Genomic DNA, 13,929 nt, shown 5'->3' with positions numbered 1-13,929 from the left:
AAAATCCCCTTCATACAAAACATACAACTTCTGGTGTCTAAAATGTAAATCATACATTACTGAAGACTTTAATAGACGTACATATAGAAGCCAATATAAGTAACAGATATTACAGATTACTATTCATAATCAAAAACTTTTTTAGTCTAATATAATTTACTTCATATTGTTGTGATGATGATGATAATATGAATAATAGTTCTTAAGGGTATTTTACAATTTCTGTAATCCCCCTGGCCCTTTACTGCAACACTCGCCCACGTTTTAACATGTAACATGAATAGTGACAAATACTCTGGTGAACACGGATGAAACTGACACATTGAGATCCACACAGACCGGTCGCCCCCTACTGGTTTCACCAGCACTTTCCAAAGTCTCCCACCCCAGTACTGGCCAGGACCGCCTGCTGAGCTTCAGTGGAGTGCTAGTACTGAGCTGCAGGATGGTATGGCTACTTTCATTTAAAGAAGAAATATTATCAACTATACTACGAAAATAAATGTAGCATTATATCGTGTTATTATATATGGCATTAGCATTTTAACACGATTAGCATTGCCAATGGTCCCGAGATCATTAGATAGTAATACGCAGCAACGTACTCACTCTGCAAGTTCGTTGCAATTCATTTCATTAATATAATTTACTTCATATTGTTGGAGACTTTATAATGGCTTTGAACCCCCTGGCCCCTTGAACAGCGTGGCTCCGGGCCACAGGCCGACACTCCCCCGGTGGAGCAGCGGGTCTAGCGGCTCTTCAGTCTGACCGCAGCGGCGCCTGAAGAGCCTCGGCTCCAATCGCAGCTCTGATGAAGGTGTTCAGTCCTCTGTTATTACACAGTAATTAACTTACACGTCATGCAGTCCTCACATATGATGTCTCTGTCCTGCCAGTAGCACATCTCGTATGACACCGGCCGTCCTCTGCCCCAGTGATAAAAGGCGCCAGTCTTTACAATTGACCTCCAGATGTATGAGACCCCACTGCTGAAACCCCGTTTGAACACCAGCTGTTGGGGGATCTCCAGAAAACGGCGATCGACCCCAAAAACAGCCGACGTGGCAGTCTTCCCTACACAGCAGCTCCACAGCCTGTGTGTCATATTTACACTTTACATTGTAAAAAGATCTATAATGCATCCTGCACTAGTAAACCCCACTATCAGAGTGTGTTGGGAGTGTGCTATGGGCCTGCCAATGTCATACTATCTAACATTGTAAATCAGCACTTTAATCAGATTCCCATCATCAATTCCACACTTGTCACCTGATTGCAGCATTTTATATACCAAAGGTGTTATGCATCTCAAAGTAAATCTACCATCTAATATTGGCTTTGGAATGTGGAATTGGTGTGGGTGTGTCAAATGACCTGAGCCCTAATATTGGAATAAGAGAAACAAGAGACTGGATTGCATATCCATTCATCCACTCATTAGTTGACTCTATAAAAGGCAGGTTCACTCAGCTTGTCTCCTATTATGCTTACACTGCTCCGCCTGCAAATAAAACAGCAGAGAAATCAGGGTCTTCAAAATTCTTACATTATGCACTGAAGGGTCAAGTTGTGGGTGGGGGTTGGGTCTCCTGCAGTGCACATTTCCATAACATGTGCATATTGTATCAGTTTTCAATTAAGTTTTGGATCTGTTTTCAAAATAAAAACAACCACAGAATTGTCATATATTTAATTGTTTTTATTTCGACATGGACAGAAATTGATTTGAATTTGATTCAGAGACTTGAAGGTTTCAGATTAAAAGGCACAGGGGTGAGATCCCAATTTGTGGGAATATCTGTATTTCAGAACATGAATGGAAATGGAAAATCAATTTTCTATGAGTCAGTCACACAGAGACTACATGTAAGGTATTCCTGGCGCACGATCTTTATGAAGGAAGTAGTATGCTGTAGGATTGATCAGAGAAAGCCCACTCACATGCTCAGGTTTCTTGTCTGTTGATTGAGCAAACCTTGGCAGTTTTGGGATCCACCGGATGGTCGCAGCTGGTCATTGAATGGGCCTTCTGCCAAAAACATGACCTGTTGCACTTCATTAACTGGAGATGGAGGTTTGTCCTTTTATTTTCTACTTTCAGTTTCTTTAGTTTCTTTGATGCCTTTGTAAATAGATACCTAAGGAATAATACATTATTATTAATAATAATCCTAACAATCATAGTAAAACACATTGATTCAATGTATGAAGCTAAATATCAGATTAAGATTAACACTAATAAAAGCATACATATTAATAATAGAACATATCTTCAATGTATGAAGTTAAAAGAAATGTTACCAGATTTAGATTACTACTAATAAGTAAATGCATACATTAATAAATACTGCAGTCAGATCAGATTTAACCATATTTAAAGCAAGAATGTACACATAACACATCCCACTTCTCGACACATTTGGCAGATCCCTGGAATAGTGGTGTTTTGGGAATAAAAAATAAATACATAATAAATCAGCGTGGTCTGCCATTGGCTGACAGGATACATTTCTGTGATACGACGCGACGTGCTTACGTCAGCAACTAGCGTGCTGACGCCGTGGGAAGGATTGCTGTGCTTCTGCGGGCAGAGGGGTACCGTGAACTCGCGTTTAAATTGAGTAATTTAGTTAAAAAAAGGGTTACAGATCACAACATGTTTCGCAGGAAACTCACAGCTTTGGACTACCACAACCCAGCTAGTTTTGACTGTAAAGGTAAGAGAGAGGCAGAGACCTGGCCGGCCATGACGTGGTGTGTGTCTGCACGACTCGCAGGGCCCTGAAACCAGGGTCGCCCTACCCGGCATATGCGATTCTTGATCTTTATAAATGGTGGTGCAGAAACACATTTAATCTCCTTTTAGTAGATGTGTCGTGATTTCCCGATATGGACGTGTCTGGTTGTTACGTTGTTTTAAATGATCGCTCTGCATGTATGTGAAATATTCTAGTTCAGTGCTTGAAAACTTGATTGTGCAGATGAAGTGAATAATGTTTAAAATATGTAACTTAATTGGAGAAACACTCGGTGTACCTTGTTATTCTTGTGCTCTTCGCTGGCGTGGTATTTGCGTGTGTGTTATTGTGTGGCTTCTGCAAGGGATTCATATAAACACGTCAGTCCAGCTGTGGCCCCATGTTGTGCGCCTGTGCCACAATGAAACTTTGCATCCTGTCAGTCATACATGTGTGAGTGAGTGAGTGAGTGCTGACTGTGGATGTGCAGGACCTGATATGATGTTGGTCACTGCTATTAGAAATGCTGCTCCGCATTGGCGATATAATCAAATTCAATTCAAAAATAGCTTTATTGGCATAACAGGTTTACACAAGTATTGCCAAAGCATTTACAGATACAGTAAAGGGAACAGAATAAATGCAATCTCAAAACAAAAGTTAAATAGCTTCACAGATTTTACATTTATTGTACATGCAAACATTTATAAGGCTGGTGGCTGTGATGTATCTATTGCACCAGATCTCTCATCTCAGATTGACTGCACAACCACCATGCTAAATCTACAATGATGGGGTGATGTATGATGATGATTTCTTATGATTTATATGTAACTCTTTGATGCTCCCTTTAGACGAGACCGAATTCCGTAACTTCATCGTGTGGCTTGAAGACCAGAAGATCCGACACTACAAGATCGAGGACCGTGGCGACCTGAGGAACATACACAGCTCGGACTGGCCCAAGCATTTTGAGAAGGTGAGATCCAGTTCTGCCATACATTTGGTCATAGGACATTTTACCAAACCCATCTAATTGTATAAAATACAATCCAAGTCCGGTTTGGCTCCTGAAGAACCCCGATCTGCACAGCAGAGGTGCCAGCTGCTTATTATTTAGCTGTAGCTAACTAGAGATTTTACATTGATGCTAGTATGTAGAATATAAACCTTCCAAAAATATATCCATAATTATATAATTCATTATTTTTAAATACTTTTTGTTCAGAATCTCCTGCGCCCTTTCCTCTTAAACCTGGCTATTTCCTGCCAAGCCCTTTCTACCTTCTCCTAGTTTTTATAAAGCTATTTAAAACCTGATGGACACACTATGTGGGAGAATTATCTTTTTTACAACATCCTTAGTTAAGTATTTTTTCCCCCAAACATGTTGTATGTGTTGTGTATTTGCTTTAATGTTTGTTTTTGCATGTTTCTTACTTCAGTACATTCAAGATGTGAACTGCCCATTCAGTGCCCAGGAGAGGCAAGAATCAGTAGACTGGTTACTGGGCTTGGCCGTGCGCTTCGAGTACGGAGATAACGGTACGGTGAAACTCCACAGTAAGCTGGTGAAAGACTTCTCCATTTCAGAAAGTGTCACCCGATGATTTGACTGTGTTATTTTGTCCATTCTGTAAATTACTGAGGAAACTGCCTGTCTAATTGCTAACAGTGCAGTTACTGCAGGACTCCTGCAATATGTTGGATTGTGTGTCTAGATCAGAGGTGTCCAAACTTTTTGGGGGGCCAGATGTGAAAGTTCGAGTATTTTCAGGGGTCACATACAAATCAAAGCAAATAATTACTTGTGATATTAAAGTACAATCGCTTCAATGTAAATTTAAAAAAATCTTTGAAAACCTGCTGACAGATACAGTGTATAATGTTATTTAATCTGAGGTGGGGTGAAGCAAGTATGAAATCATAGAAAATAAAGAGTAGGCCGGCATAAAGAATGTTTCCATATTGGTATGCCACATCACAGTGACAAAATAATAATGTAATTAAGAGCCTTCTAATCAAAGTATCACAATCATCATAGCTTACTAAAAAAAAAAAAACGGGCACAGGACGTATCCTCACTATAGCCTGATCAAAATATTAGGCTTGGTCTTCAATGAGCCAGCCTGGTCTGGTCCAGGCTATGGTAGAACTGCACGATAGGGAGCTGCTTTTGGGGACTGCGAAGTGTGTCATCGCACTACTTTTTTTCTCTTTAAACAAAAATGCCTTGTGGCTGTTCCTACCACATAGTACTCCGAAAGATAAATAAATAAATACATACATATGCGCTAATATTAGTCTACATAAACCTACATTATATAATTATATTTTCTGATCGTACTGCATGGCATATAATGAATATGATTATTAATAAATACATAAGAAAATAATTGCCATGCTTGCAGATGATAGACTATTGAAGAAATTGCATTATTATTATTATTGTTAGATAGGTAGGTATGTAGCTTATAATTAGTGCATATACACCGATCAGCCATAACATTATGACCAGCTGCCTAATATTGTGTAGGTCCCCCTTTTGCTGCCAAAACAGCCCTGACCCATCGAGACATGGACTCCCCTAGACCTCTGAAGGTGTGCTGTGGTATCTGGCACCAAGACGTTAGCAGCAGATCCTTTAAGTCCTGTAAGTTGCGAGGTGGGGCCTCCATGGATCGGACTTGTTTGTCCAGCACATCCCACAGATGCTCGATTGGATTGAGATCTGGGGAATTTGGAGACCAAGTCAACACCTTGAACTCGTGATTCATCAGACCAGGCCACCTTCTTCCATTGCTCCGAGGTCCAGTTCTGATGCTCACGTGCCCATTGTAGGCACTTTCGGCAGTGGACAGGGGTCAGCATGGGCACCCTGACTGGTCTGCGGCTACGCAGCCCCATACGCAACAAACTGCGATGCACTGTGTTTTCTGACACCTTTCTATCAGAACCAGCATTCACTTTTTCAGCAATTTGAGCTACAGTAGCTCGTCTGTTGGATCGGACCACACGGGCCAGCCTTCGCTCCCCATGTGCATCAATGAGCCTTGGCCGCCCATGACCCTGTCGCCAGTTCACCGCTTTTCCTTCCTTGGACCACTTTTGATAGGTACTGACCACTGCAGACCGGGAACACCCCACAAGAGCTGCAGTTTTGGAGATGCTCTGACCCAGTTGTCTAGCCATCACAATTTGGCCCTTGTCAAAGTCGCTCAGATCCTTACGCTTGCCCATTTTTCCTGCTTCTAACACATCAACTTTCAGGACAAAATGCTCACTTGCTGCCTAATATATCCCACCCACTGACGGGTGCCATGATAACAAGATTATCAGTGTTATTCACTTCACCTGTCAGTGGTCATAATGTTATGGCTGATCAGTGTATACCTGATCATGTTGTATGTAATAAAAATGTACATTGGAACAACAAAAACACAATGGAAATGCAATATGTACGGTTGTTAATCACCGTATTCATTCAATGCAAAATGTAAATAAATAAATAGGTATATTTTACTTGTATTCCACTGTTTCACGTTTCAGATCTTGCGAAACGTTTCCAAACTCCCTTACTGTATTATCTTTTCCTGATTTCCCATTTAGAATAACTCTAATCTGTCACAAACTCACTGACGTCTGATTGGTTACTTGCCTTTAGGAGGCAGGACATATATGACGCCCCAGATTGGGTAATTATTTGGAATTCCCACTTTCTGTGCTGTAACTGTGCTTCGTCCCGCCTTCTGTAAGTAAATTACCCAATCAGGCGCATCCTACATGTCGTGGCTCTGAAAGGCAAATAACCAATCGGACGTAAGCAGCCTGTTGACATTTCTCTACTGAGACTGGGGCTGCGTCCAAAACCATATACTACATACTACGCAGTAAAGTTACACTGAAGTATGTACTTTAAGCTTGTAGATTAACAGAACGCACAAATGCATGCAATAATTATGTAATTAGTTGAACTTTCCCTTCTTGGTTTAGTGATGACTTCCTGTAAACAAAAGACACCGCTGTAAATTAAAAATTTCTGACGACCATTTATTTACAACCATATAAATTATTCTTAACATAGCTAGCCGATCTGTACAGTTGTCCACCAATTTTTCAGATATGAAATTACCACATCGGACACGCCTCCTTTTTTCCATATGGTCTTATGGGATTGAAAAGTGTCCAGAACTCCCCCACTTAGTTTTTTAAACAGCAGCAGTTTCCATCTGGGTATTTTTCGCATACTAATATATTCATACTGTGTATTTGGACCTACTACTAATGGAGGCGTCCTGTTTTGACATTATTTAGTATGCGGTTCTGGACACCGCCTGGGTTGTGCAGTGACACTAGCGGGTCTGTTGTATGCTGTAGTGTAGTGTATAGCCTTACTTATGGAGGAAAATTCTCATGCGGGCCACATTTGACTTTAATTTACAGACCATGTCGTGGGCTGTAGTTTGGACACCCCAGGTGTAGATTGTTGTGCTGGTGCAGTACTGATAGGATAGTGGTCTTTGTTCAGATTTGAACTTACTAAAGCTGACACACATCAGGACAAATATTTTGCTAATTTACTTTGGTTTGCAAATTAGGTACAAGGATGACTTGGGTTTAGTTTTGGAAACATGAAATCATTGTTTCAAATACATTGGTTGATTCACAATAGTGTAGTAATTTATAAACCCTAGTCCTATTAGGACCCGTCTGTTTTAAATTTAGTCTGTCTGTTAATCAAGATAAGTCTGCTTAGCAAGGTATGTGTATCCATCTGCAGAATTAAATTGAAAAGGTCACAGTTAACACATTTCTATATTTGTATGCATCATCCTACTATATCTTTTTATAATGGCCACCAGATGGCAGAGTTGTTTTGTATTTAACATTCAACCTTAATTGATCCTAAGCTATATGCTCCACATTACTCTGAATGTTGGCAGTGATCAGAACCTGAATTCAATGTCAGGCCAGCAGGGAAGAGTATTAAAATGAGTGCAAAATAGTTCACATCAAAAGCTATATATTTGTTTATATTGATATACTGCTCAGATGTGAAATGCACAGGGCTGGATGAATGCGTTCTCATTGAAGTAACTACATCCAGAAGTTGTTTTCTTTTTATAGTAATTTAATTCTTATCTTTCCAAAGCCAACACAACTGGCTTTAAAGTAAACAAAGGAAAATAAAGCTGGCCGGCACTTCCTGCTTATTTTGGCTGGTTGTGAGATGTTGGTCGCCTATTCGGTTTTCCTGACCCTCTGCCCACATGCATTGACTTTCTCATGTCTCAGAGTTTTCAGGAATTACATTGATTGTTGTTTATTTCTTCCGTGAAACGTGTTGAATAGCTGGGAAACAAACAATACTACTGTGGGGTTTCATTTTCATTCTCCAGGTTTTTGTGAGCTGGGGGCTTGATTACTGTTTGTACTCTTGAAGCAGAATGCTTTTAACTTGGTCATGTTTTTAATGGTCACCTGCCATTTATAATCGCAAATTCAGAAATATGAGCCTACAGGTCCTAAAGTTAGAGGAACATAAAATGCACTACAATGAATTAAGTGGGAGGAAGTCTCTCAGATTTGTTTAAATATGGAAAGAAGGTGCTATCTGACCCTTACTTTGCTTTTCCTTTCCAAACAGCTGACAAATACAAGAACTGCAAACCAGAGGCAGCAGCCAATGACAGCGGGAAGCAGTCGGATCCACTCATAAACCTAGACAGTAAATACATTTGTTGCACTGTATGCTTATGTTTCTTCCAATGTCAGTGATTTGATATCAGTAAACGAAGAAATCCCATCACCCAGCCAAGCTGCAGATTTGTACATCCTTAAAAATAATAGTTTACAAAGATCAGATCACTACTAAATCAAATATCTGACCAATCCAAACAAACCCCTGGATCAGTGATTAGATTATGCCTTGTTAGGGCAATTTGTTGCGTCTGTGTGTGTATAATCTTATACTGTAATATGATGACTGACTGCTTTTGAAGGGGTGTGATTCAGTGCTGTTTTGATGCCAGAATTGGCCCCTGTAATTATTGTGACTGTAAATAGAAACATACCTCTGGGTCTGGTAGTATTTCAAACCTACAAACAGGACTATGACCAAAAAACATTTAAAGAAAAAGAAGATGATCAAAAAGCCCTTGTAGTGTACAGTGGCAGATCTGATGCTGCCCATTGAGGGACCACCGGCCGCACAGCTGATTTTATACGAGTGAATCCATTGGCACAGAGCAGAGAATAAGATGTCATGAATAAGAAACATGGAAAGTCTGTGGGTTACTAATTGTATTTCTTCATTTTGATGTCTGCAAATCCTTACTTTCTTTTTCTTCTTTTTTTAAGTTAATAATCCAGATTTCAAAGCTGGTGTGATGGCTCTCGCGAATCTTCTTCAGATCCACCGTCACGATGACTACCTGGTGATGCTAAAGGTGAGTGATGGGATGAAGGCCTACCGATCTGATGTTGCTCAGCTCTCTAATAAAATTATTCTGGTCAATTACTGCATCACCCAGGCTGTGCTGTACGGTGGTTTCTGTGAAGAGCTTTCATTAGAGGTTTCTATCCTGTCCTTATTGTATACTTCCACTTGACCAGTGAAATCGGCCGATTTGCTCGTACAGAGAAATCTGCCCGCTTAATTAAAGGGTTTCTCCTAAGCAGTGGTTTTCTTTCTGGAGCTGCTGGAGGGAGGTGATCATTGCCAGTTTCTTGTGCAGTCCTTATTTTTGGTTCCCTGATTTTATTTTTGGACTTGATATTAAAAGCAGGCGGTAGACTTTTAAGAAAACTGGATACACTAGAAACTAAATGCCTAAAACTTTTAATGAATGTCTTTCTCTTGTGGGAACTGCAGTGAAAATGTGTACTTGCTATACAAAGACAGGCGCTGTTTGTACACAGTATGATTAGGATGAAGACGGCATGTACCAAAGCATGTCTGTGTTCCCTTGTCTGAACTTGTCTTTTATTGCTGTGAATGGTTGTGATTGGGCTGAGCTTTGCTGTGCTGTGTTGTGCAAACATCTTGCCTTATGGATTTTAGCTCTGGGTTGAAAACTACCATGGTGCACTTCTGAATAAAAACATATCTGGGTATTTCTCATTAGCTGTCCTTTGCCCTTATCACATTTTATTTTTTATTCCCCCCTCCAATTATATTGCTTTGGCAATTGTATTTATTAGCAGCATTCAATGTATTTATTTTTATATTTTAGAAAATTGTTTCCTTAATTAAAACTAATAAGAAATAGGGCTAATATGGTGGCATTATGTGTGTGGTTCTGGCAAAACCAGTTGTATTTAGTTCTGTGTGGACTGTCTTTCAGGCTATTCGGATTCTGGTCCAGGAGCGACTAACACAAGAAGCCATCGCAAAAGCAAGCCAATCAAAAGAGGTAAGGACGAGCATGCAGTTTGCACAGAAGGGAATGGAAAATGTATGTTGTAGTTGTTTTGACAACTCTGAGACAAATGTGTAGATGAGTGTTTTGAAATAGTTTTAGATGTATAACGTTTGAAACATTTATTTAAATGTCCGTACAACAAAACCTGTAATAAATGATAATTGTCCATGCCACTGTTTTTTTTAACCAATTTCACACTTTAGGTCTCTGGTTTCATTATGGTTTCTCTTTGCAGGGTTTACCTGTAGCTCTGGACAAACACATCCTTGGTTTCGATACTGGAGGTAAGCGATCGTCACCTGTCTTGAGTTTGTGCTCCACTCACCTCCAGGCCTCTAGGTGGTGCTGTACTCCCAACACCTTCTTTACAATAGCTCAGAAACCCACTACAGTTCTTAGGAAATTGTTCCTCATAGTCCCACTCTGTTAATATTGTATTCCATAAACATTTATATGCGTTTTGTGTATTCTGTGTAGTCGCAGAGGTCTTTACAAGACACTGAGTTGCAGCCCCTGCTGACCTTTCCCTCACAGTAGATCAATGTTAAAGCTGCAGAGACTCGCCGCCTGCTTCCCTGGACGTCCCGTTCCCCCACAGTCGGGGCGAATGCAGTGCAGTCTGGCAGTCTGCGATGGCAGGTAACCATTACACTTTCTGGTTTCGCACACAGACGCCACACTGAACGAAGCTGCTCAGATCCTCCGGCTCCTGCACATCGAGGAGCTCCGAGACCTGCAGACCCGGATCAATGAGGCCATTGTGGCTGTGCAGGCCATCATCGCTGACCCCAAGACTGACCACAGACTGGGAAAAGTGGGCAGATGATGTGTCTGCTAGCGCTCAGTCTCTACTGCACTGCACACCCCACTCCTGGACTCCCTTGGAACACAGTCTGCAATCTAGCATCCCCATGAAACTTCTTCTGTTGTCAGATTTCTTTTTTTTTGCCTTTGACAGGAGGTGGAGGGAATGTTTCCACGTTCACCCAGCTTGATGGTAATTTTGGTGTAATATGTGGAAATAGAAGTTAGAGACACAAGGTGATGGAGCCACAATTAATATAAAAGGTTGGTAAAGCATACAGAGGGTGTTTTTTTTTTTTTTGTTATTTTTTCCTCTATGCATCTTGGAAATTACCATTCTTGTTAAAATCGAAGAATTTGAGATTATGAAAATTGTCATTGGGGTAGTTTTTATTTATTTTTTAACTATGGTTAGGAATAGACAACCTGCTTGTGAATTTTCCACTTCCATCTTCTGTGGGGTTGAAAAATTGCACTCCGTTTCCTGTGTATTGACCCTTGGTCAGTTGCTCATTCAGTGATGTTTTTCCCAAGAAAGTGGAAAGGAAGTGATCCCAGTCATATACAAGCCCTGAATCACATCTTTAATGTTATAAATATTACATATTCCAACAAGATACAGAAAATAAAACACTGTAGTAAAAGGATTGGCCACAAATGCCATTCATTTGGGAATTACAATTTCTTTTTAGTGCATGATTAAAACATACTGCATCGCTGCCTGTATACATCTAATAAACAAGGACTTGTATGGAAATGACAAAGAGCAGTGATACGCACCCTTATGGAAAAAGCTTTACTCTCCTTGTCATTTCTTTTTCTTTAAAAAATAATAAAAAAATAATACAGTAGTAAAAATGAGGTATAAAACAAATTTACAGAACTTAAAAAAAAAACAATTACAAGAGGTTTTAGTTTGTGATTTGTCGCTGCTTGGTATCAGTAAATCTGAGTTCCTGAACACGGCCAGTTCTCCAGCCCCTCTGAGGTCAGAGCTCCCTGGAGACCTCGGCTCTTCCAGACCTGCCCTAATCGCACCATTTGGGTCCGCCGTTATTGTTTCCCTGAAACATACAAAATGGTCATAAGAAGTCTGCCGCTTCCGGAGTCCGACTGCGGTTAAAGAGGGTGTGTGTTTGGAACTGGGTTGCGTCTTCCTCTACAGCTTGCAAGCGTTTTGTAAAAGGTTGTGCTTCTAGGAGATACCTGAAGTGTTAATGCTTGTTTTTTAGTTGGCTTTGGAGAAAATAACACCCTGCAATGTGACACCTCTTTTCAGGATGTTTTTGCACCAGTTTGCAGGCTTTTGATGTCCTTTCATGTTTCTGACAAGATCATTTGCATTTCAGTGCTCTTCTAGCTTAAAATAGTGATTTTGACTGCAGCTGTCCTCTACTTTGCAATGCAACGTGTCTTACCTGACAGAATTCACAGCAAGCCTTTACTTGCCTTACATTACTTTCTTTCCGATTCTCTCTCATACTGCCAAAGTAAACACTTAAATAATTTATATCTTGTATATATTAGTCAGGTAATGAATGTTTAAATGAACCATTTTATCTTTTGCTCATATAGATATCAGTATACAGCATAGGCTTAAGAATGTGGGGTGAAAGAAAATATATAAATAGTGCTGGTACAGTACCTGATATGCAGTGGGGGTAGGCGACTGTGATTCCATACAGATGGGACCTCTGGTCGGGCAGGTACTCTCTGATCTCATCGGTGTCTCTGTTCAGGGAAATCACACCATCCCTGCAAAGCAAAAGTCAGATCTCTCAGAACAGAATGGAGTTGGACACATTGGTTGATGCTCATCTCCAGCCCTTGAAGGCCAGGATTCTTTACAGGAAATTAGAAAAGCGCTCAAGGATAATAAAAAAAGAGAACATAATGCATACAGTCTGTTGTGAACCACTATCTTTAATGCCTCAGAATGTCAAACCACTGTCAGGGTTCTTCTCCAGAATGCTTTTTCAATATTGGAACACATGACAATTTACTGAAAGAAGGCTAGACCCAGCATAGTCCTGACTGGCAAGTGACACCCTTCACACATGCCGTCCTTTGTCATTTGGAATCAAAGTTAGCAAATCTATGGAAGTGGGAATGTTAATCAAATTGCTGTGGACAGTCCTTATAAACAATATTGTTATATACTCATAAAATAATGCAGTCCTACATTAGTAAGTAGTTAGATTCACTTACTATACTACACTATACTACAATTAGTGGGGAATAAAAAGGCAGAAACAGGCACCATGGTTTGTGAGTGGACTGGAGGCAGTGTGGCTTGGACTGGCATCCTGGGTCATTAAGGGCCGATGCAGGGAGTGCAGGGTAAACTAGAAACAGGCTGAGCCACCTACCTTCTCCAGTCAGTGTAGAAGAAGTGGTTGGAGTACGAGACCAGGCTGAAGGGGTAGTTCAGACTGTGGTAGATAACACGTCTTCCTGTCCCATCTGGCGCGATGCACTCTAGCCGCTTGGTGCCTTTTCATCACAGGGGAAACCAGTAATTAGACACCCGTTTTAAAGACTGTTTGTTCATAACCGATAGGCCCATCTGCAGAGGCAGGGATTCGCTCCACCAGACCAGCTTGAAAGGTTTTTTTTGTTGATGTTTTGTTTTATCATTTCCTTGCACGCATGTGCATATGTGGCCGATTCGATCTTTTTGCATCTGGAAACATGGTTGAAAAAGTGCACATCAAAAGGGTGGTGATAGAGGTTTTTTTTTTTTTAATATTCATGACTTTTAGCTATGGATGCAGTTATATGTGGCTATTATGAAGGATTAATTTACTAAAATGTGTGTTTGGGCAATAGGGTTTTGCATTTGTGTAGTTTTTCAGATCAAGCCTTTAGTGTTCAAGATCTGGCTTCACGAGTCAGAATAGATCATTTATATGTTAAACTAAACCAAGCTAACTGGAGATATATGGAGTTAAAAGCACCTG

General features: G+C 40.4%; 2 protein-coding genes across 4 annotated transcripts in view; one reads left to right on the top strand and one right to left on the bottom strand.

The window, feature by feature from the left end:
• Positions 1 to 2,536: 2,536 nt before the first annotated feature.
• rtraf (RNA transcription, translation and transport factor) lies at positions 2,537 to 11,247 on the top strand. 2 transcript variants are annotated; one of them, XM_066694738.1, is made up of 8 exons: positions 2,537 to 2,720; positions 3,596 to 3,720; positions 4,187 to 4,304; positions 8,389 to 8,469; positions 9,102 to 9,190; positions 10,088 to 10,156; positions 10,401 to 10,449; positions 10,837 to 11,247. In XM_066694738.1, the coding sequence occupies exons 1-8, from the start codon at positions 2,660 to 2,662 to the stop codon at positions 10,989 to 10,991; spliced, it is 747 nt and encodes a 248-aa protein (XP_066550835.1). In that variant the 5' UTR covers positions 2,537 to 2,659; the 3' UTR covers positions 10,992 to 11,247. The 2 variants fall into 2 exon arrangements, with proteins under 2 accessions (XP_066550835.1, XP_066550836.1); XM_066694739.1 differs by having other exon boundaries at positions 2,539 to 2,720; positions 4,187 to 4,286.
• A 287-nt stretch (positions 11,248 to 11,534) lies between these two features.
• nid2a (nidogen 2a (osteonidogen)) overlaps positions 11,535 to 13,929 on the bottom strand; it is a 37,161-nt gene continuing 34,766 nt past the window's right edge. Inside the window, exons 21-23 of one of the 2 annotated variants that reach the window (XM_066694737.1) lie at positions 13,339 to 13,462; positions 12,615 to 12,724; positions 11,535 to 12,033 (exon numbers count right to left, since the gene is read on the bottom strand). In XM_066694737.1, the coding sequence (XP_066550834.1) occupies positions 12,023 to 12,033; positions 12,615 to 12,724; positions 13,339 to 13,462 (245 nt within the window). In that variant the 3' untranslated portion in view covers positions 11,535 to 12,022. The other variant, XM_066694736.1, reaches the window with a different exon arrangement.

The sequence above is a fragment of the Amia ocellicauda genome, chromosome 21, assembly GCF_036373705.1.
Source record: "Amia ocellicauda isolate fAmiCal2 chromosome 21, fAmiCal2.hap1, whole genome shotgun sequence".
In the NCBI taxonomy this organism is placed as follows: Eukaryota; Metazoa; Chordata; class Actinopteri; order Amiiformes; family Amiidae; genus Amia; species Amia ocellicauda.
The sequence above is the reverse complement of the archived record's forward strand: the minus strand, read 5'-3'. Positions and strand labels throughout refer to the sequence as shown.